The following is a 23,258-nucleotide window of genomic DNA, read 5'->3' on the forward strand; positions in this document are numbered from 1 at the left end:
ATTACCTCTGTTGACCCCATTACCTCTGCTGCCTCATGTTCATTACCTGTGTTGACCACTGCCCTTTACCTCTGTTGACCCCTCCCCATTACCTCTGCTGCCTCATGTTCATTACCTGTGTTGACCACTGCCCATTACCTCTGTTGACCCCTCCCCATGACCTGTGCTGCCTCATGTTTGTAACCTCTGTTGACCACTGCCTGTTTCCTCTGTTGACCCTTGCCCATTACCTCTGTTGACCCCTGCCCATTACCTCTGTTGACCCCTTCCCATTACCTCTGTTGACCCCTGCCCATTACCTCTGCTGCCTCATTTTCATTACCTCTGTTGACCACCGCCCGTTACCTCTGTTGACCCCTGCCCGTTTCTTCGGTTGACCCCTGCCCATGACGTCCGTATTTTGTATATCATTACCTTCTGTCGCCTCATTAGTACCTGAACCAACATGTGTTTCACTTTGAAAAAAATATTATGTGCAGTAATGCCAGGTGAATGAAATGTGCAAATTTCAACTTGACAGGGGGTTTTAGCGGTGTGTCGAGAATGCCGTCCAATGAGAACGTAGTGTTGGGGTTTTCAGTTATAACGGCCACCAAGTTGAACGGTAAGATCGGCCGGATGTTGTCAAACCTGGGCCCCTGTGTTTCCCCACATCGCTGTGATACTGGGATGTTGTCTGTTAGCCATGTACTGCGTTAAGTTTGCATGATAATTTTTGTTTATGTTTGAGAGAGTTTTGTTGGGGGTTTGTGCAGCATGCTGTGTTATATTTGATATTAACTTTGTTTTATACGTGCCTAACTATTATTGTGATCTAATTCATTATGTAAGTTAACATTGGAGTAAGATAATATATATAAATTTAATATGTTAAACCTTCATGTATAGTCCTTTCAGTTATTCAGTTATATTGTGGTATTTCATATAGATCAGTATAAAGGAGTTATAATTTCTACAAGTATCTAAGAAATATCTCCTTGTTGTATAATTGTGTCGTTAGAACCAATTCTACTCTTCTGGCCCCAGTTTCTAGAACAATCTTATAAGTCACTCATAACAGGATCAACCTTATTTCTCAAATAATTTGTGCTATGCTTTCCTTCTAAAGAGTTCTGAGACTTTTAAAGAAAAATGTTTCTATGATAATCACGATATACTATCGTGTAAAGTCAAGATTTGAAAAAGTAATTTAGCAAAATGAAGTTTAACTTATTCTATTCTAAAAGATACTTCAGCTTGATACACACATGATTTCTCGAGAAATAGGGGCCTTCATACAATAACTATAACACGATCTGCATAGGACTCTGGGCCTATTATTTATAGGACCCAGGGCCCGATCTTTATAGGACCCTGGGCCCGACTTTTATAGGACCCTGTGCCCGATCTTTATAGGACCTTGGGACCAATCTGTATAGGACCCTGGGCCCAATTTGTATAGGACCCTGGGCCCGATCTGTATAGGACCCTGGGCCCAATCTTTATAGGACCCTGGGCCAGATCTGTATAGGACCCTGGGCCTGATCTTTATAGGACCTGGGGCTTGCTTCATTTAAGGATTTTAGACATAACTTCAATAATCTTAAATCTGTTTAAATGTCATAACTGGCAACACTTTCATTGTTTTGTTTCTTTCATTCAATGTTCATTTTTCAGAGCTTTTATAATAGATTGTAAAAATGGAGACTGTTATAATGAATATTGTAATAATGGATATTGTATTAATGGAGATTGTTTGTAATTCTTTTCTTAATGTGTGCCTTGACGGACAGTTAGGTTTACAACTTGAATACCTACCTGTGAACCAACCTACTTTAAAAATAACGGGTTTGTAAACAAAAATAAGTGATACAAATATATATTATTATTATTTTCTACGTATATAATGTACAATGCTTAAATACTGAAATTATGATTGATGCTTTTCACAGAACCCGACCTGTTGATTCCAACGCCGTTGTCAAAGCTTAAAGAAGAGAAAGCAGTGTTTAAGATGATCAGCAAACGAGACAAGGACCTTGAGTTACTCAAAAAGAAACACGAAAAGGTCAGATGAACTTTCTTAAAAGAATATAACATGCTCTTAATGTTTTATAAAATAAGGTATTTATTAGAAATGCATTTACTAGTAAAGGCTGACACTAAGATTGAATGATGAAAAAAAAAATGAAGAATATATTTTTTTTTAACAATATGCATTGAATCAGACACTCTAGTTAATGTGTTAATGTTTTTTATCACAGCTTGGAGTTTTGTCAACAAAGCCCCAAAAAGATAAATGGCTTTTAATCACATGTACAAAGCAGATTTTTAAATTGTACATAAAATTTATGTTTGTTCTAACAACACTCTTTGGAGCTTATGTCAGTGTTCATCATTTGAATTTTTAATCTTACCTTAACTGTTGCCAGGCCCAAGATAGTATGCGGGAGATCCATGCGGTGCGGGAGGAGAAACTACAACAGCAGCAGCTCAAGGAGAGGGCCGCGCTCGAGAAGGCCCACCAGAAACTCATGAAGAAGGCGGGGAAGTCTGGCACAGTGTCACAGGTGCAGACAGACAATGACGAGAAACTCTCCAAACTCCTGCAGGACCATGAAGAACAGGTAACTAGAGAAACTGTATACGTAATGCATTTTATAAAGAAAGTGGGTTGGTGTATGATGGTTCAACAAAACCTTGTAATGAAGGCATCCAAGTCACAGACCCAGATTGACAACAGTGCGGAAGTCTCCAATCTACTAAAGGGAAATGATGAACAGGCAACTTAGATTTGCTATTTACAAAATAAAATGTTTCACTGAATGATAGAAAAATTGCTTAATAATTACCATGTTGTCAAAATTTACACCAGAAGCCAAGAAGGTTCCTATTTTGGATGGTGATCTAGTGATCTAAGACTGCTTCAAAGTCTGTAACTTCATCTTTATGTAAAGACTACAATCCATCTAAAGGAAACTGTCCTGTAGACTCAGAAAACAATTATAAGCTTGTCTGTTTGAAGAATGAAGGTTGAGGTATTATCATATCCTTCGTGTTGTCAGCGGCGGTGTTGTCAATGCCGTGGTGTTGGCATGAAGAGCAAAAACTTTAACCTAAGTCATAACTCAAAAAAAGTTCAAGATAGTCATATAAAACATTGTAAACATGTTGCAGGAGACAATGCACATGCAAGGTCTTGTCTATCAAGGCCCATAACTCTGTCCAGTATGCTGTCAGATCAATAACTTTAGAAGCCTTTGTCCAATCACAACGAAATTTGGTCAAAATGCATATGAGGATAATATCTCAAGACAGTTGTGATAACCAGCTGTATCATATAAGTCATTCAGGAGTTATCACCCTTTAATTATAGAAATGGCATAAAATTGGTCTTGTCTGATCAATAACTTTAGAATCCTTTGTCCAATCATCGCCAAAATGGGTCAAAATGTGTCTGGGAATAATACCTCGGACAAGTTTGGTAACCAGCCATTTCACTTTAATCACACAAAAGAAAAAGCCCTTTTATTATAGAAATTAACTAAAATCAGTTTTGTTCAATCAATAAAATTAGAGCCATGTCATCTCAGTCACTCCAGAGTTATGACCCTTGAATTGGAAATAAAACCTGTTTTTACGGTGTCCGCTCTCTAAAATTTGCTTAACATGCAAGCAATTATCACAAAACTTGGTGTCCTAAAGTTAAGAAGGGCATATTTTATGACAGTTGGCGCTCTTGTTGAGTTTATTATTTTTTGAGGCACTCTTGTACATTGTTCCATTCCCTGTTGAAGGTGTAACAGAAGAGTCACCTTACACAGTTTCCAGGCTAGAAACATTTTGCTTTGATAATGGAATGGAATCTAAAGGGACAAGCCTAGAAGCCCAAAATGTAATGATGACCCAGTTTAGAGGTGCAAGGTTAAAGGCCTACGCCTAATGAGAGACCCACAACATCTCTATACAACAAACTTAGATGACTTATCCATTAAAAGTCTTTATTGATAAATGTCTCCAGTTGAAGGGGTTACGGAAGAGCCATGCAGAGGTATACGTTGCCATGTGCCGGGACCAGTTTCAGGCGGAGCTTGAAGTACACATGAAGCACAGTGGCCCGATATATGACACACTCCAAACCGTCATGGACCAAGACCATAGAGACCATGAACAGAGATTCAAGGTAATACTCAATATGTATGCCAGCAAGTCATGTTTGGCAAAAAATTACATTGATAGTTTACCATATGCCATGTCACAGAAGACCCCACATTTGTAAGCCTGGGACAGAGACTCCAGTGGGCATCAGACACAGGTTTCTGCCCAATAACTTAGTTAGGATTGATAAATAGTGATAAAACTTGATGTGTACCGGTAGGTATTTTATGTGAAGAGCTAGGTTGGGATTGCTTTTGAGGGGTTTGGGGTCAAAGCCACTGTCACTAAAAACAGAAAAATGGTTTCTTCCCAATAAATTTAGTAAGGATTGCTGAAATCCAATAAAATATTGGTGTGTAGGTAGCTTATGTAAAGAGCTTACCATATTTGAGATTGCTTTTCAGGGGGGTTGTGTCAAAGTCAAGGTCATGAAACTTAGTACGAATGTGGCCGCAAAATTAAACATTTAAGATACTTAACTAAAGTAATTTTTAGTAATCTCTTTTTCATAAAAGAAAAAGGTTTCAGCTTTTTTCTGACTCATACATGAAATTAGTTGGCTTTAATTTCTTACTGCTCATATGAAAAACCTGGTTTCATCAAATAGAAGGGCTTCTAGTTTGAATTTAAGAGTAAAAATTGGTTCAGGTTTAAGATCAATACTATGCAAGTTATTCATTTAAATATTCCCATTACAGCATAATGTTGTATGTAAAAGTTTTACATGTATTTTGTATACATGTATGTTAAAAGGTTAATGAGCTCTTCAATTGTATGAAGGTCCTTACATAAGGTTTATACCATATGTATTGTTCAGGCTATTCATGATCACGAGGTGAAGGAGCTCACTAAGCAGATGGATGCCCACACATAAGGTTTATACATGTATGTACTGTATAAGTGGTTAAGTTCGCGACGTGGAAATTTTTGCGAATTTCGCGAATTAACAAAATTAGCAAATAAATATCAACGCCATCAGATGTTTACAAAATACAAATAAATTCAATAAATTCAACTAATTTTATTACTTACATTATGTACACAAACATGTTTTATTATTGAATAAATGCAAAATATTGATCAAAATTTTAAATTACGCGCTTTTCTAAAGATGATTTAATAATTACTGGTTTTGCATGTAGAGTATGGTGTGCTTTCATGAGCCACTTTGCATAAATAGGCTTTATTGCACTTGTAGGTAAGTCAATGTCGTTCACAGACTGGTTGTGTTTGACTTGAAAGCGTCAAATATAGCCAGAGCAACTTGATCACATCTGTATGAACAAACAAAAGCTACAGATTAGTTTTCACACCTCTATTGTGATAAAGCATGGCATAGTAACTGTTTCTTTGTTACCATGTATCGGCTTTAAATGAAATGTGTATTGAACAGTATTGTTTTGAACTGCAAAAAAATAACTGTTATCTAACTGAGAATGCTATACCTGAATGAAAACAACTCGAAACCAATTATATGCTTTATTTTATCACTAACCGTTCCTTACCAATTAAAGCTTGCTTATACAAAGTGTTCAGCATACAATAAAATAAACTACAATACAATCATAATCGCGTAATTACTGTATGGTTACAAATCTCTGTACCGTTTAAACCAATTACATACGAGGATTATCGGTCAGCTCCATGACAACACTATTGCGATTTTGACAATGTGTAAATATTACACACAGTAATAGTTTGGGATTTGCAAACATTTCTGCCAGCGAAACGTCGGAAATCTTCAGTTTTTGACCAGCGAACATAACCACTTATACAGTATATTGTACAGGTTATCCATGATCAGGAGGTGAAGGAGCTCACCAAGTGGATGGAGGTCCAGTGGATGGAGGCCCAAACATAAGGTTTATACAGTGTATGTATATTGTACAGGCTACCCATGATCAGGAGGTGAAGGAACTCACCAAGCAGATGGAGGCCCAGACAAAATGTTTATACCGTTTATGTATATTGTTCAGGCTATCCATGATCAGGAGGTGAATGAACTCACCAAGTGGATGGAGGTCCAGTGGATGGAGGCCCAGACAAAATGTTTATACCGTGTATGTATATTGTACAGGCTATCCATGATCAGGAGGTGAAGGAACTCACCAAGCAGATGGAGGCCCAGACAAAATGTTTATACCGTGTATGTATATTGTTCAGGCTATCCATGATCACGAGGTGAAGGAACTCACTAAGCGGATGGAGGTCCAGACCAAGGAGGAGATGAGGGCCCTACAGAAAAAATCCAAGGACAAACAGGCTTTTAGCAGGTAAAAGTTTGATAAGTTTGAGTATTTCCATAGCCTTTGTGTCGCCAGCATTGTGCCCAAAAAATAACCATGTCTATAACTTAAAATATTCATATTCCCCTGAAACTTAGCACACTCATGGCAGTTTTTTATATTTATAGTTTTGAATTATTGAGTTATGCCTCATGCTCATCTGAACAACAGAAGGGTATTGGCATCAAAGTGTGGGGCTCTTTTTAAAGTGAATACTCATCCAATTTTCTTTCCAATGAAACACTGCCAGATCACCTGTGTCAACATAAAGCTTTGCAAGAATCCACATCTAACATTACTAAGGTTGTCAATTCATTTCAGGTTAAAAAGAGAAAACCAGAAGAGGCACATAGACACTGTTGTCAGTGAAAGGCAAAAGGTATGATAACAAATTGGTTCAAACATTCATTTAAACACCGCTATTTCTAACTATATTCATTGGAAATTTATATTTCGAAATCATTTGATGGTCCCAATTTTATTCCTTCTTTAAATAGATTTTCAATCAATTATCCGAAATTGCTATTTAGATATTAAAAATTACGGTCAAGATTTGGTATTTCAAACCTATTTATCAATCCTTATTTCAAACTTGATCATCTCATTGTTTTTCACACCATACTGCAATAGCACTCAGGCATCGGCTTGATGTGATAATGAAACACAATTTGCGCTTTCATATTAAAGAATCACATTGAGCACACGTATGTAACAAACATGCTAGCAGATAAGGAGCAAATTATTTTGGTGATGTAGTGTGTATTTAATTGCTGGTATCCTCAATCTGAATATCATTTAAAAATGTATCGTCAAATTTAATTGCCACATTACTCACTCGACCCGCTACCGAACAATCCGGAGAAGGGCCCGGTAACCAACCCGGGGGGATATCTGGATCGGTAATAAAATGAAAGGGTGTAAAGCTCCACCATAATCTGAAAAATTACCAGTAGAATTAATTTATTAAACAATAATGCATCAAACATGTATACTGAAAACTCACTCAAATCAAATGTAACATGTTGGTAGCGTGTAACCGGCATTGCAATCTTCACAACTTAATATTTTATGTCATCTATCATTCGCAAACGCTGTCATTTTCTAAAAATTGTTAATCCGAAATATTGTTATTTCGAACGATTTATCTTGGTCCCGACGATTTCGGGTTAATGGTGTTTAAATGTTTTATATTTAATAATGAAGTACAGACATTTATTGAAAGCTAAAAGCTTAATGTTGTGATTGATAACATGTATGCTTCATAAGTTACAGTGAGTTATAATAGATAAATGCATGCTATTGCATTGGCTAGAAATGAAGGTTATATTCCGAGAATATGCTATCAGTTGACTTGTAATGGAGTTTCCATATTGTTTTGTTATACCCCCATCACTTTGTGGTGGGGGCTATATAGGAATCACCTTGTCCATCTGTCCTTGGACATCGGGACAAGTATATTTTTTTCAAAATAACTCCAAATGTTTTTGAGGTATTGAGAAGTGCTGTGCATAAGAAACATTATTTTTGTGTGTGGTATTTTTAGAGTTATTTCCCCTTGATTATTTGTATTCTTATCTTTTTTACTACTCATCATAACTTTATGTTTTTGAGGTATTAACTTCAAAAAGAAACATTATTTTGTGTATGCATTTTAAAGCAACAAAGAAAAGTTCATGCCTTATTTATACCCCCGACAAACGAAGTTTGAAGGGAGTATATTGGAGTCACCCTGTGGTCGGTCGGTCCGTCCGTCGGTTTATCGGTCGTTCCGTTGCAATTTATCTTGTCTGGAGCATAACTTAAAAACTAATGGATGGAATTGGATTAAACTTCATACAATGATAGAGCATAATGAGAGGAAGTGCAGTGTACAATAACCAGAACTCTATTCTTGCTTATTACTGAGTTATTGCCCTTTGTTACTTTTGTTTGTCCGGAGTATAACTTGAAAAGTACTGGATGGAATTCATTGGAACTTCATACAATGGTTAAGCACAATGAGAGGAAGTGCAGTGTTCAAGAACCATAACTCTACTTTAGCTAATTACTGAGATATTGCCCTTTATTTGTTTTTTTTTGCTCTCAAATATTTTTCCAGACATTAACTTGCCACTAGATGGAATTTATTAAAACTTAATACAATGGTAAAGCACAATGAGAGGAAGTGCAGTGCACAAAAACCATAACTCTATTTCAGCCAGTTACAGAGTTACTGCCCTTTGTTACTTTTTTCTTGTCCGGAGCATAACTTGAAAATTATTGGATGGAATTTATTAAAACTTAATACAGTGATAGATCATAATGAGAGGAAGTGCAGTGTACAGGAACCGCAATTCTATTTCAGCTAATTACAGAGTTACTGCCCTTTTTATGCCCCCGAAGGTGGGCATATTAAAATCGCACCGTCCGTCCGTGTGTCCGGCTCAATAACTCGTGTCCGGGCTGTAACTTTCCCTTGTATGGACAGATTTTAAAATAACTTGCCACATGTGTTCCACATATCAAGACGACATGTCGCGTGCAAGACCCGTGCCCCTACCTCTAAGGTCAAGGTCACACTTAGTGTTTATTCGCAATGGAGTGCTGCATATAGGACATAGAGTATAGGTTGTCGTGTCCGGGCTGTTACTTTCCCATGTATAGACAGATTTTAAAATAACTTGCCACATGTGTTCCACATACCAAGACGACATGTCGCGTGCAAGACCCGTGTCCCTACCTCAAAGGTCAAGGTCACACTTAGTCTTTATTCACAATGGAGTGCTGCATATAGGACATAGAGTATAGGTTGTCCTGTCCGGGCTGTAACTTTCCCTTTTATGGACAGATTTTAAAATAACTTGCCACATGTGTTCCATATACCAAGACGACGTGTCGCGTGCAAGACCCGTGCCCCTACCTCAAAGGTCAAGGTCACACTTAGTGTTTATTCACAATGGAGTGCTGCATATAGGTCATAGAGTATAGGTTGTCATGTCCGGGCTGTAACTTTCCCATGTATGGACAGATTTTAAAATAACTTGCCACATGTGTTCCACATACCAAGACACCGTGTAGCGTGAACGACTCGTGTCCCAACCTCTAAAGTCAAGGTCACACTTAGTGTTTATTCACAATGGAGTGCTGCATATAAGGACATAGAGTATAGATTGTCGTGTCCGGGCTGTAACTTTCCCTTGTATGGACAGATTTTAAAATAACTTGCCACATGTGTTCCACTTACCAAGATGACGTGTCCCGTGCAAGACCGGTGTCCCTTCCTCTAAGGTCAAGGTCACACTTAGGTGTTTATTCACAACAGAGTGCAGCATATAAGGACATATAGTATAAGTTGTCGTGTCCCGGCTGTAACTTTCCCTAGTATGGACAGATTTTAAAATAACTTGCCACATGTTTTCCACATACCAAGACGACGTGTCGCATGACAGACCCGTGTCCCTATCTCAAAGGTCAAGGTCACACTTGGGTGTTTATTCACAATGGAATGCTGCATATATAAGGACATAGCAGTGTCGGTTGTCAACTATGGGTGGTATTTTTTTATGTTTAGAGGCAATTTAAAATAACTTGCTATATGTATTTTACATGTAAAGGCAAGATCAACTTTTCATGTACTGACCTTGTTCATAGGTCAATGTCACAATCGGGGGCATTCGTCACATACTGTGACAGCTCTTGTTACTTTTTCTTGTCCAGAGCATAACTTGAAAACTATTGGATGGAATTTAATAAAACTTCATACAATGATAGATCATAATAAGAGGGAGTGCCGTGTACAGGAACCGCAATTCCATTTCAGCTAATTACCGAGTTACTGCCCTTTGTTAATTTTCTTGTCCGGAGCATAACTTGAAAACTATTGGATGGAATTTAATAAAAATTCATACAGTGATATATCATAATGAGAGGGAGTGCAGTGTATAGGAACTCCAATTCTATTTCTGCCAATTACAGAGGTACTGCCCTTTGTTACTTTTTCTTGTCCGGAGCATAACTTGAAAACTATTGGATGGAGTTTAATAAAACTTCGTACAGTGAAAGACCATAATGAGAGGGAGTGTAGTGTACAGGAACTGCAATTCTATTTCAGCTAATTACAGAGTTGCTGCCCTTTAAAACTTCATACAGTGATAGATCATAATGAGAGGAAGTACTGTAATAAAACTTTATAAAATGGTACAGCACAATGAGGAGTTCAGTGTACATAAATCATTACACTATTTTAGCAAATTACATAGTTATTGCCTTTTTCTGTGTTGTTTTTTTTGTCAAACATTTGTCCGTACAGTAACTTGAAAACTACTAGATGGAATTTCATAAAACTTCATACAATGATAAATCATAATGAACGGCGGCATTCAGGGGTAGTAACCACCTTCAGTGATAGCTCTAGTTTACAGATGTTATTGTCCTTATTTCTTAGGACTTAACTGAACTGATGCCTTCTCACTGACATTGGGCATTCAAGGAGCATACATCACTACCAGTGATACTTGTTATGATAAGAAAGTGTTGTGGAGGGGCTATTGATCACATTCAGTGATGGCTATAGTTTGAAATAATTGACTTATATTTATTTATGGTTTCAGTTGAAAGAAATTTTGGAGAACCGCCTGGATGATTTGAAGAAAAGACACGATGTGATTAAGGAAGAATTAACATCCGACAAAAAATCTGTAAGCCATCTTGCTATGTTATGTAGTAATTTAGTGGTTTTGTTAGAACAACAAGGCATTTATTTTTGGTGAAGAATAAAATCCCCCATTCTTTGGAAACATTTTCCCACAATTTTTTCCATAGACAGACCAAATTCCTCCATAAATTTTATGGAGGAATTTGGTCTGTCTATGGAAAAAATTGTGGGAAAATGACAGCACCCCACCTAATCCGCAGAAAACATTCTCAACATTTTTTGCAAAGACTGACCAAATCTCCCCATGCACCCCACCTAATCCGCAGAAATCATTCTCTACATTTTTTGCATAGACAGACCAAATCTCCCCATGCACCCCACCTAATCTGCAGAAAACATTCTCTACATTTTTTGCATAGATCGACCAAATCCCTCCATGCACCCCACCTAACCCCACCTAATCTGCAGAAAACATTCTCTACATTTTTTGCATAGATCGACCAAATCCCTCCATGCACCCCACCTAATCCGCAGAAAACATCTTCTACATTTTTTGCATAGACTGACCAAATCTCCCCATGCTTTTATGCCTTTTGTGAGTATATGTATCATATAAAATGTAATATTATACAATTAATACAATGAATATTGTTAATAACATTAGAAAATGGCAAGAAAGGTTAGATTTGATATGGGAGGGTGAATTTGCCTGCTATGTAAAACGTGGTGGGGGGATTTTGTCGAGGGGAATTTTGTCCATTACTCAGTAATGTTTAAGTTCAGCCCTTGTTCAAATAGGATTTAGAGACACTTAGTAGTTGTAACCATATTTATGCTGCTATTTTAATCACCATTTGTCTGCTTATAAAGAGTTTTTCCTGTGTTCTCCCTACAGACTGAACAGCAGTACAGTGAACAGTTCACAGCCAAGTATTGTCGCATACAGGACCAGTTTCGCTCCCTACTGGAGGTGGACATCTCCATTACCCAGCCAACCTCCAATGGTAGTGACGATCACATCATTAAAACTCAGTTGTAGCACCAGGAACTGTTAACTACATATTTACACAACCTTTAGACTCCTCTTGTAGATTTAGATGGGCCTACTCTCTTTATGAAGTCTGTGTATGGGCGGCATTCTGAAATATTCTGGTCATAGAGATTATTGTGGTGTTTTCTTTATATACATTATTTTATAAAACAGAGTTCTTTTCTCAATTGATTTTATTAAAACCATTATGTAAAACAATTAAATTTTGTTTCCAATTTTTAATTAGACTTTTGGCAGAACTTTTTTAAACTGTGTAAATGAAGTGAATGAAATATTAACACTTACATTTAATTCCAGTTGAAAATCTTTCTCATAAAGAAAACAACTAAGGTATGATACCAAATATTTTGTTTCTGCAAAGCTATGAAGTATATTCAGAAAAGTGATACAGAGCTTTACTTAAATGATGAACATTGCCCAGAAAATTGTAACCATGACAGCTGTGGAAACTCCATGCATCTCCATGGCTACCAGTCAAGAAAGACTTCTTAGTTTCAGTATACATGTACCTGCTATCTCCACCCTAACATAAGTGCAATAGACTGTGTACACATGTGGGCAATGATATTTGGGAAGTTGCAATACACAACATATCACAGCGTTTGGTGTAATCTTGCACATATCATTCAAATATACTGATAAGTGCAATACACATAATTGTATATCTGGTAAAAGACATCATGTTTGAAATCTGCTTTGGCTTTTTCATTCAAATTTTTGGCCTTTTTTTCAATTTAAGTTTAAAGGTAAGTATAGGGATGTTCCCTGTTTTTCTTAATGAAAGCTCAGATTAACCCATACATGCCATATTTTCTGGAGACCATTCAGGGGGATTTGTTCAAAAGTCTGAAAATTCAGGGGGATTTTGGTAGTATTCAGGGGGATTTTTTAGCAGATCTAATTTGGCAAAATTTCGAAGTATTTTAAGACGCAAGTACGAAAAAACAACAAATTGCCATAATTTTGAAAGGCTCCCGAGGGATTATGTCCACAATTTAAGGGGATTTTGGTCACATACCAGGGGTTTTTCATCATCGCCATGTAGCATTACGGGCATGACACACATGCCAATTCACCTTGTTTACCCCTTTTTCCAGCACTTCATCTATATTTTTATAAGACACAACCATATTGCATAATAAAATCACTCACTTGCAAAATAGAATACTTCACAGAAACAATTTAATGTGCTTACCTTCCTCTAAAATTGGATACAAAATTTGCAGCCTATGATCATAAATGATGACTTTCAGACTAATAGAGAGAATGGAATGAATTATCAATATTTTTCATTTCAATTCCCAAATAGTCAGAATTGTTTGCTTCTGATAAAAAGCAAACGCATAATTTATTAAGTTCATAAACATATCTTCTTTTGGCATTCAGAAAAAAACAAACAAAAAAAACAACATCACCATAATAAATAAATAAAAGTCATTTCATCCGAATTGTCTACTTTCAGTTTCTCTTCTGGAAGTTCTGTTATTTTCCGATATTTGCGATGAAGGTCAATGTCATGTATATAAACATATTAGTGAGGCATAACAAAGAACAGCATTGTCTATTAGTTATTTTAATCCTTTTCTTTACTGAATAATTTACAGTCACCTTTAAATTATTAATTCTTTTGATGACAATGACACATGTTATGAAGAACGTTTTAATTTGTTACATCCTCTCTTATTGGATAAAAATTATAGTTTTAACCAATGAAAATCGACCTTTTATCTGACCAGTCTAATTGACATTTCTTACGCAAATTCTGTCAGTTTCAATCAAAACAATGCATGAAATGTGCCCTGCTGATTTATTAAGTGTCACCCAATAGGTGTTGTTAAAACACACCATCAGTTGATAATCCAATTAAGCTTCAGGGCAGGAAGGGCATTATAACTGTAAACAGGCATATATAATTAAACCCTGTGATAAATTTGCGTAATTTTAAACACTTTTTAATTCCGGGGGATTTTCATCCCCCTCCGGGAGACCGGGGGATGGGTCGAAATTCCGGGGGATTTTATCCCCCTCCGGGGGATATGGCATGTATGGATTAACCACTCAGTAAAATGGTGCCTGGAGTTTCCACAGAATCGGACCTTTTCCACTGTATAACATTCCAAATAACCAGAGCTTGGCGTAACATTACAACCATTATATTCCACCAAGTATTTGTGTACATTAAAATGTTGGCTTTATTATCTAGGTCTCTAGTTCTCTCTGTATCTCACGAAAACATTTTATTTTCACCAGTTTTGAACATGACAAATCTATGCTGTTGCTGATACATTATGGTAATATATTTAGATGGTAATATATTTAGGATGGAATTTTATTATTGCATGTCAAGTTAACTGACATTAAATTGATGTATATGTTATTCATTTGTTGATTTTTTAAGTATGTCATTATAGAGACGTCATATCTTTTATTTCGAAGATCTGCATTGTTAAGTTCGTCCTGACACAAGTTATTCTACGTATATGTAGTTATAATGTTTTTGTACTCTATGCATTTATATCCTTCATTTTTGTCCATACCATGTGAGTCATTTCAAACAATCATTCATCGTTGGCACCCATAGTACACATTCTGCTAACACTGAGCAGGTACCCCGGGATATTTGACTGGCAGAGGTTTTAGTGAATTTTCAATTAAATGGAAATGACAAAGATTTGTGTTGATGGAAATGCTCAAATCTAAGATGCAATAGATTCTTGCATTCCACCGGTAGGTGCGTTACTAACTGAGCTATCAAGAAATTTACTGTGCGTATATACATTTTTTATTTATATATATTTCTATATTGAAAAGGTTGCTTTTACTTTTAGAGCTAAAATACCGAAAGGACTTTCTGAGAGTTAAATCTCCAAGATGATTTTCTTGCTGAGAAAACAAGATTTTGTCAGCTTATTGTCCCAGGTTACATGTTGAAGGATAGAGCGTATTTGAGTACTCTTGGTACCCGGCGATGATAACCACTGTGTTCATTCATAACATCTATTTGTCGAGATTAAGGCATTTAAATGATGCTAGGTTGTAGCCCAGACCTCATGTTCAATGTATAAAGTGTTTTATAATCCTGCTGCTATATTGTTGGCCACTTTTTACCTTAACTGTTCTTAACAAAACCATGACATAACATGACAACAGTTGTTTTATTTGTCTAAACCTCCCTGTATGTGGAGAATCTCATTTATATTTTATTTGTATTTACTTTACTAAGTGCTATATTAACAAAAAAACTTACATTTTAATCATTTTCAATACACCTATCACAGAAAATAAATTGATCTCTTCTGCAGGGATGAACACCAGAGAAATTCACTTAAATCAACTTCTAATCCCTGATTCCTTGATCTTGTGATTTGATAGGTTAGGGACAGTTTTGAAGTAGCACCACGAAATATAATATTAAGTGTCCATGAAAGGTACAGATCATGTATGAAAATCAAGCATTGACATCGGCTTGAAAATAGCTATATGTCTAGTTGGTGTCTCCTCTCTTTACATAAGATCTCGTGTGATTTGCCTGGGTCTGATATGTTTTGTTTTATGTATTTACTAACAACATTGTAACCAGAAACCAGAAATATTAATCAGTTTTGTGATACCTTCTTACCAGATTTATACTTGTTAAGCTTATATGTTGCTCTTCTTAATATCCTGTGTTACTGCATAGACACTAACCTGACTCTGTTGTGCCAACTTCTATGTACATTGCATATGGCACTAAATTATTTTTCTTAATTGTCAACAATAATGCTTCGAACTGACAGTACTTCACTTAAATTGCAAGAGCAGATGATTCTATATTTAACACGATATTTTTATAAGACGTTTTATTGTTACTCTTCATAATGCTGACTGCATTTTGCCTGTTGATTTTCAGCCAAGCGTGGTGACTCCCTGTATATGACTGATGTCTATCAAGTGTAGTGTTACCGTGAACATAGTGGAACATTTACAGTTTCTAAAACAGCAGATTTCCATGAAATTGCTGACATATGTAATTTTTAACCTACATTGTATGTTAATCAAACGGTTGTGTAACTTCTACCTGTACATGTAGCTACCTGTACAAGTAAAAGTTGCCGCTGGCACTTAAATTTGTTTGTGTATCTCTTGTTCCAAGTGTTCCGTTTGGCTCTCTGATTCTTGCATTTAACACTTTCCTCCTGGTTTGTAGATGCTACTACCAGTCATACTCATATTTACATGTGTTCTGGATATCCACTACACGTTTTACACTTGTACAAAGTCAACACTCTATCACTCAATAAGTAGTACATGTGCACACATACAAGTAGATTACACAACATTTCTATTGTTTCAACACCTGCAATACATGTTACACATCTCTCATGAATTTGTCATTTGATTTTGATTATACTCTGTGTTATATGTGTTGCCAGGTCTGCAATATTTGACTTGTGAAAGCAAAAGATTATAACAAAAATAATGAAGCAAAAACTGAATGATGTTATGGTACACATATTTTGTAATTTATTAATTCATTTTTGATGCTTTGATGTAGGCAAACACATACATTTCATTGTTGCCACTCTGATTGAGGCATGGGTGTCTATATACACATAGGTTACATTGTTCACGCTCTGACTGAGGCAAGGGTGTCTATATACACATAGGTTACATTGTTGGCGCTCTGATTGAGGCAAGGGTATCTATATACACATAGGTTACATTGTTGGCGCTCTGATTGAGGCAAGGGTGTCTATATACACATAGGTTACATTGTTGGCGCTCTGATTGAGGCAAGGGTGTCTATATACACAATAGGTTACATTGTTGGTGCTCTGATTGAGGCAAGGGTGTCTATATACACATAGGTTACATTGTTGGCACTTTGATTGAGGCAAGGGTGTCTATATACACATAGGTTACATTGTTGGCACTTTGATTGAGGCAAGGGTGTCTATATACACAATAGGTTACATTGTTGGCATTTTGATTGAGGCAAGGGTGTCTATATACACATAGGTTACATTGTTGGCACTTTGATTGAGGCAAGGGTGTCTATATACACAATAGGTTACATTGTTGCCGCTCTGATTGAGGCAAGGGTGTCTATATACACATAGGTTACATTGTTGGCATTTTGATTGAGGCAACGGTGTCTATATACACATAGGTTACATTGTTGGCATTTTGATTGAGGCAAGGGTGTCTATATACACATAGGTTACATTGTTGGCACTTTGATTGAGGCAAGGGTGTCTATATACACATAGGTTACATTGTTGGCACTTTGATTGAGGCAAGGGTGTCTATATACACATAGGTTACATTGTTGGCGCTCTGATTGAGGTCAGGATGTCTATATACACATAGGTTACATTGTTGGCGCTCTGACTGAGGCAAGGGTGTCTATATACACAATAGGCTACATTGTTGGCGCTCTGATTGAGGCAAGGGTGTCTATATACACATAGGTTACATTGTTGGCACTTTGACTGAGGCAAGGGTGTCTATATACACAATAGGTTACATTGTTGGCGCTCTGATTGAGGCAAGGGTGTCTATATACACATAGGTTACATTGTTGGCACTTTGATTGAGGCAAGGGTGTCTATATACACATAGGTTACATTGTTGGCACTTTGACTGAGGCAAGGGTGTCTATATACACATAGGTTACATTGTTGGCGCTCTGACTGAGGCAAGGGTGTCTATATACACATAGGTTACATTGTTGGCGCTCTGATTGAGGCAATGGTGTCTATATATATATAGGTTACATTGTTGGCGCTCTGACTGAGGCAAGGGTGTCTATATACACATAGGTTACATTGTTGGCACTCTGATTGAGGCAAGGGTGTCTATATACACATAGGTTACATTGTTGGTGCTCTGATTGAGGCAAGGGTGTCTATATACACATAGGTTACATTGTTGGCGCTCTGATTGAGGCAAGGATGTCTATATACACATAGGTTACATTGTTGGCGCTCTGATTGAGGCAAGGGTGTCTATATACACAATAGGTTACATTGTTGGCATTTTGATTGAGGCAAGGGTGTCTATATACACATAGGTTACATTGTTGGCACTTTGATTGAGGCAAGGGTGTCTATATACACATAGGTTACATTGTTGGCATTTTGATTGAGGCAAGGGTGTCTATATACACATAGGTTATATTGTTGGCACTTTGATTGAGGCAAGGGTGTCTATATACACAATAGGTTACATTGTTGGCATTTTGATTGAGGCAACGGTGTCTATATACACATAGGTTACATTGTTGGCATTTTGATTGAGGCAAGGGTGTCTATATACACATAGGTTACATTGTTGGCATTTTGATTGAGGCAATGGTGTCTATATACACAATAGGTTACATTGTTGGCATTTTGATTGAGGCAACGGTGTCTATATACACATAGGTTACATTGTTGGCACTTTGATTGAGGCAATGGTGTCTATATACACATAGGTTACATTGTTGGCATTTTGATTGAGGCAAGGGTGTCTATATACACATAGGTTACATTGTTGGCACTTTGATTGAGGCAAGGGTGTCTATATACACATAGGTTACATTGTTGGCACTTTGATTGAGGCAAGGGTGTCTATATTCACATAGGTTACATTGTTGGCGCTCTGATTGAGGCAAGGGTGTCTATATACACATAGGTTACATTGTTGGTGCTCTGATGAAGGCAAGGGTGTCTATATACACATAGGTTACATTGTTTGTGCTCTGATGAAGGCAAGGGTGTCTATATACAGGTAGGTTACATTGTTGGCTCTCTGATTGAGGCAATGGTACCCATATGCACATAAATTGTAATACAACACCAGGCCGTATCATGCTCTAGTAAACGACATTAATTATCAGTGTATTTGTTCTCAAGTATTGACTTACATAAGCTAAACAACCATAGTGAGGCTTTTTAAAACCTACTATGAACGTTTCTCAAAGTTTTTATTGGAGAAACTAGTGACTGGGAGTATTCACCAGCTTCATATTTTGTCAATGTATACATTCAAATGATGCACAATTACCTTTCATTATTCAGATTCTAGGCAGTTGATCCACTTAATTTGCAAATTCAATCCAGGTTTTCATTATATTCAGTGTTAAGATTATCTGTGCTTGACTTTTAAATGATCACCATCAACTGCCCATAAAGCATCATCTTGTCAACCATAGCTATGGTACAGATGGTATATCTTCAATTGCCCATAAAGCATCATGTTGTCAACCATAGCTAAGGTAGAGATGGTATATCTTCAATTGCCCATAAAGCATCATCTTGTCACCCATAGCCAATGTAGAGATAGTATATCTTCAATTGCCCATAAAGCATCATCTTGTCTGACATAGCCAAGGTAGAGATTGTATATCTTCAAATGCCCATAAAGCATCATCTTGTCACCCATAGCCAAGGTAGAGATGATATATCTTCAATTGCCCATAAAGCATCATCTTTTCTGACATAGCCAAGGCAGAGATGGTATATCTTCAATTGCCCATAAAGCATCATCTTGTCTGACATAGCCAAGGCAGAGATGGTATATCTTCAATTGCCCATAAAGCATCATCTTGTCTGACATAGCCAAGGCAGAGATGGTATATCTTCAATTGCCCATAAAGCATCATCTTGTCTGACATAGCCAAGGCAGAGATGATATATCTTCAATTGCCCATAAAGCAACATCTTGTCTGACATAGCCAAGGCAGAGATGGTATATCTTCAATTGCCCATAAAGCATCATCTTGTCTGACATAGCCTAGGTAGAGATAGTATATCTTCAATTGCCCATAAAGCATCATCTTGTCTGACATAGCCTAGGTAGAGATGGTATATCTTCAATTGCCCATAAAGCATCATCTTGTCTGACATAGCCTAGGTAGAGATAGTATATCTTCAATTGCCCATAAAGCATCATCTTGTCTGACATAGCCAGGGTAGAGATAGTATATCTTCAAATGCCCATAAAGCATCATCTTGTCACCCATAGCCAAGGTAGAGATAGTATATCTTCAATTGCCCATAAAGCATCATCTTATCTGACATAGCCTAGGTAGAGATAAATAGACCAGGTCATTGTTTGCCTCATGTTTTCATAACTAGATAAACAAACCATCACGTCATGTATTAATGTTTTGTTGTCTGTAAAACCCTTCTCGGTCTTTCATATGGTTACGTCGTCAAAATCAGTTCTCTTGTTTTGCATTGGGTTTGCCTGCTTTTATATAATAAATGATTAAAGATTTGTTTTTATTTTTATCTAACATTATTTCACATGATGTCCGATGATGTTCATTTATGATAAACATTTAGCTGACTTTAAGACTCATCTTTATATCTGGTAATAGCAGGCATGTTGAAGTGAAACAAAGGGGTGATTTTGTACGGCCCTATAGTTTGTATGCAGTACAACATTTCCTACATGACACCACAATGCAGGAAATACATTCTTTCATTTGAAATGTGTATGTATTCTAAATCATTATGATGATTATATGTGGTAGATTACTATAGCCAATAACATGCACTAGGAGTAGTTAATATTACATGGCACATGGATATTGTTGTGTGTGTATTGTTATGAAGTATAAATATATGCCTGTGTTATGTGTTTTGCTAATGGCAACCCTAGTTGGTCTGAGAAAAATTACTAGTTCTATGTTTATTGATTTTTCTTAATCATTGTTACAATTTAAATGAATTAAGTGTTCTTTTTCATTTTATACAACACTGGTGAGCAATAGATGACTTATAAAGGAGGTTTAAATTGATAAGCTTATGTTCTTGAAAAATCAACCTATTTTTAGAGAGTTTGAAGAATCATTGTTGCTATGTACGATCAGCCCAATAGAAGCACAGCAACGTGAATCTGTTCAGATTTGTTAAAAAGGTAGTGTATGTAAATGTCTTAATATAAATGTGTATGTGTTATGTGTTATTATATATGTATATGTGTATGTATACATGACTTATTATATATATGTATGTGTGCGTATGTTGGTTATTATTGTTAATGATGATCTGTTGTTATTAGGTTTGTGATAATATGGTGCAGTGTAACCGTGTACATCCTCGTACATTTAGATATCTTCATGGTCCCTGCGGCATTTGTAAATCATCTTTTAAGGTATTAAATATTATTTCATTTCTGCTAGTAGTGATTTTTAAGATATAGGTAATTACAGATAATAAAACCATCTCTTTGATGTTGAGCTCAAATGTGTTATTTTTCATCCTTATGTTTCTTTTTTTATTGAAGTAATAAAATATTGATTTACATTGCAATAAAATAGTGACGAAAGTAATAGAAGAAAATATTGAAATATTTCTTGTGTGTTGTGTTAAGAGAGCGAGTAGCATTAAGATTCCATTCAGGAAGCACAATTGTTCAAAATGCCTTTTTACGGAATTTAAGCTCAGTTAAAATATAGTTTTGCATTTATTTTCAATGATTGTGAAACCAGATACAGCACTACCATTAGAATTGTTGACACAATGTTACACAGAAAATTTACAGGCAATATCTTTAACGCAGATACACAAAACCTCTAGAGTGAATTTACAAATGTCCCAGGAATACATTCTATGTACGTTAGTTACTATCGACTAATTTAGTGTTATTTCATTTAAAGACTTTTATTGTTTATATTTTTCTCTTTATACCTAACATTGTTTTTGTAGTGGACTATTAGGATTTTGTTTCGTTCAAACCCATTATTTGTGATAATGTACATACGTTTACAACTATTGAATATGCTATTGTATTTTGTAAATATTAAAGATTATATGTATATATTCTGTATTCATTGACTTAATGCACCTATCCAATCAAGGTTCAGGCTTAGAGTATACAGTATATAGTGTTAATGGACATGCACAGAGGGAGACGAACACCAGTCGCCTTTCAGCTGTTCTGTCTGGTGGAAAACAGTTGTGGTATATTCATAGTATTGGTGTCGTTGTTGTGCAAAAACGAAAACAATGTTAAATATATTTAAACAAAACTTAGTACGGTATATATGCTTCCAGGGACAAAATGCACATGTATAGTAAGGCCCACAACTCTGGCAGGAATAAATGTCATAATCAAAACTGGAGACCATGTTTGGAACTTGCTCACTTTTGCATTTATCTTTTATACACCTATACTACAATATACCTGTCATACATGTGTACTGAAGATATCAATAAAACAGTGTGTTTAATGGCCCCTAAAGTCATACAGGCTGTACACGTGTACTGAAGATGTCAATAAAACAGTGTGTTTAATGGCCCCTAAAGTCATACAGGCTGTACACGTGTACTGAAGATGTCAATAAAACAGTGTGTTTAATGGCCCCTAAAGCCATGCAGGCTGTACACGTGTACTGAAGATGTCAATAAAACAGTGTGTTTATTGGCCCCTAAAGCCATGCAGGCTGTACACGTGTACTGAAGATGTCAATAAAACAGTGTGTTTATTGGCCCCTAAAGCCATGCAGGCTGTACACGTGTACTGAAGATGTCAATAAAACAGTGTGTTTAATGGCCCCTAAAGTCATACAGGCTGTACACGTGTACTGAAGATGTCAATAAAACAGTGTGTTAAATGTCCCCTAAAGCCATGCAGGCTGTACACGTGTACTGAAGATGTCAATAAAACAGTGTGTTTAATGGCCCCTAAAGCCATGCAGGCTGTACACGTGTACTGAAGATGTCAATAAAACAGTGTGTTAAATGTCCCCTAAAGCCATGCAGGCTGTACACGTGTACAGAAGATGTCAATAAAACAGTGTGTTTAATGTCCCCTAAAGCCATGCAGGCTCTACACGTGTACTGAAGATGTCAATAAAACAGTGTGTTAAATGTCCCCTAAAGCCATGCAGGCTGTACACGTGTACAGAAGATGTCAATAAAACAGTGTGTTAAATGTCCCCTAAAGCCATGCAGGCTGTACACGTGTACAGAAGATGTCAATAAAACAGTGTGTTTAATGTCCCCTAAAGCCATGCAGGCTGTACACGTGTACTGAAGATGTCAATAAAACAGTGTGTTAAATGTCCCCTAAAGCCATGCAGGCTGTACACGTGTACAGAAGATGTCAATAAAACAGTGTGTTAAATGTCCCCTAAAGCCATGCATGCTCTACACGTGTACTGAAGATGTCAATAAAACAG

The 23,258-nt window shown here is 36.5% G+C and overlaps 1 protein-coding gene across 7 annotated transcripts in view; it reads left to right on the top strand.

Moving 5' to 3' along the window:
- LOC128208880 (1-phosphatidylinositol 4,5-bisphosphate phosphodiesterase beta-1-like) overlaps positions 1–21,895 on the top strand; it is a 97,868-nt gene extending 75,973 nt beyond the window's left edge. For 4 of the 7 annotated variants that reach the window (XM_052912554.1, XM_052912553.1, XM_052912558.1 and 1 more), the window contains 8 exons: positions 1,932–2,047; positions 2,412–2,606; positions 4,001–4,162; positions 6,301–6,410; positions 6,744–6,801; positions 11,012–11,098; positions 11,951–12,059; positions 15,996–21,895. In XM_052912554.1, coding sequence (XP_052768514.1) covers positions 1,932–2,047; positions 2,412–2,606; positions 4,001–4,162; positions 6,301–6,410; positions 6,744–6,801; positions 11,012–11,098; positions 11,951–12,059; positions 15,996–16,042 — 884 coding nt within the window. In that variant the 3' untranslated portion in view covers positions 16,043–21,895. Of the gene's footprint in view, positions 1–1,931; positions 2,048–2,411; positions 2,607–4,000; positions 4,163–6,300; positions 6,411–6,743; positions 6,802–11,011; positions 11,099–11,950 lie in introns of all 7 variants that reach the window. The other 3 variants (XM_052912555.1, XR_008256909.1, XM_052912557.1) reach the window with 3 other exon arrangements.
- Positions 21,896–23,258: the final 1,363 nt, after the last annotated feature.

This window comes from Mya arenaria, chromosome 11, assembly GCF_026914265.1.
Source record: "Mya arenaria isolate MELC-2E11 chromosome 11, ASM2691426v1".
In the NCBI taxonomy this organism is placed as follows: domain Eukaryota; kingdom Metazoa; phylum Mollusca; class Bivalvia; order Myida; family Myidae; genus Mya; species Mya arenaria.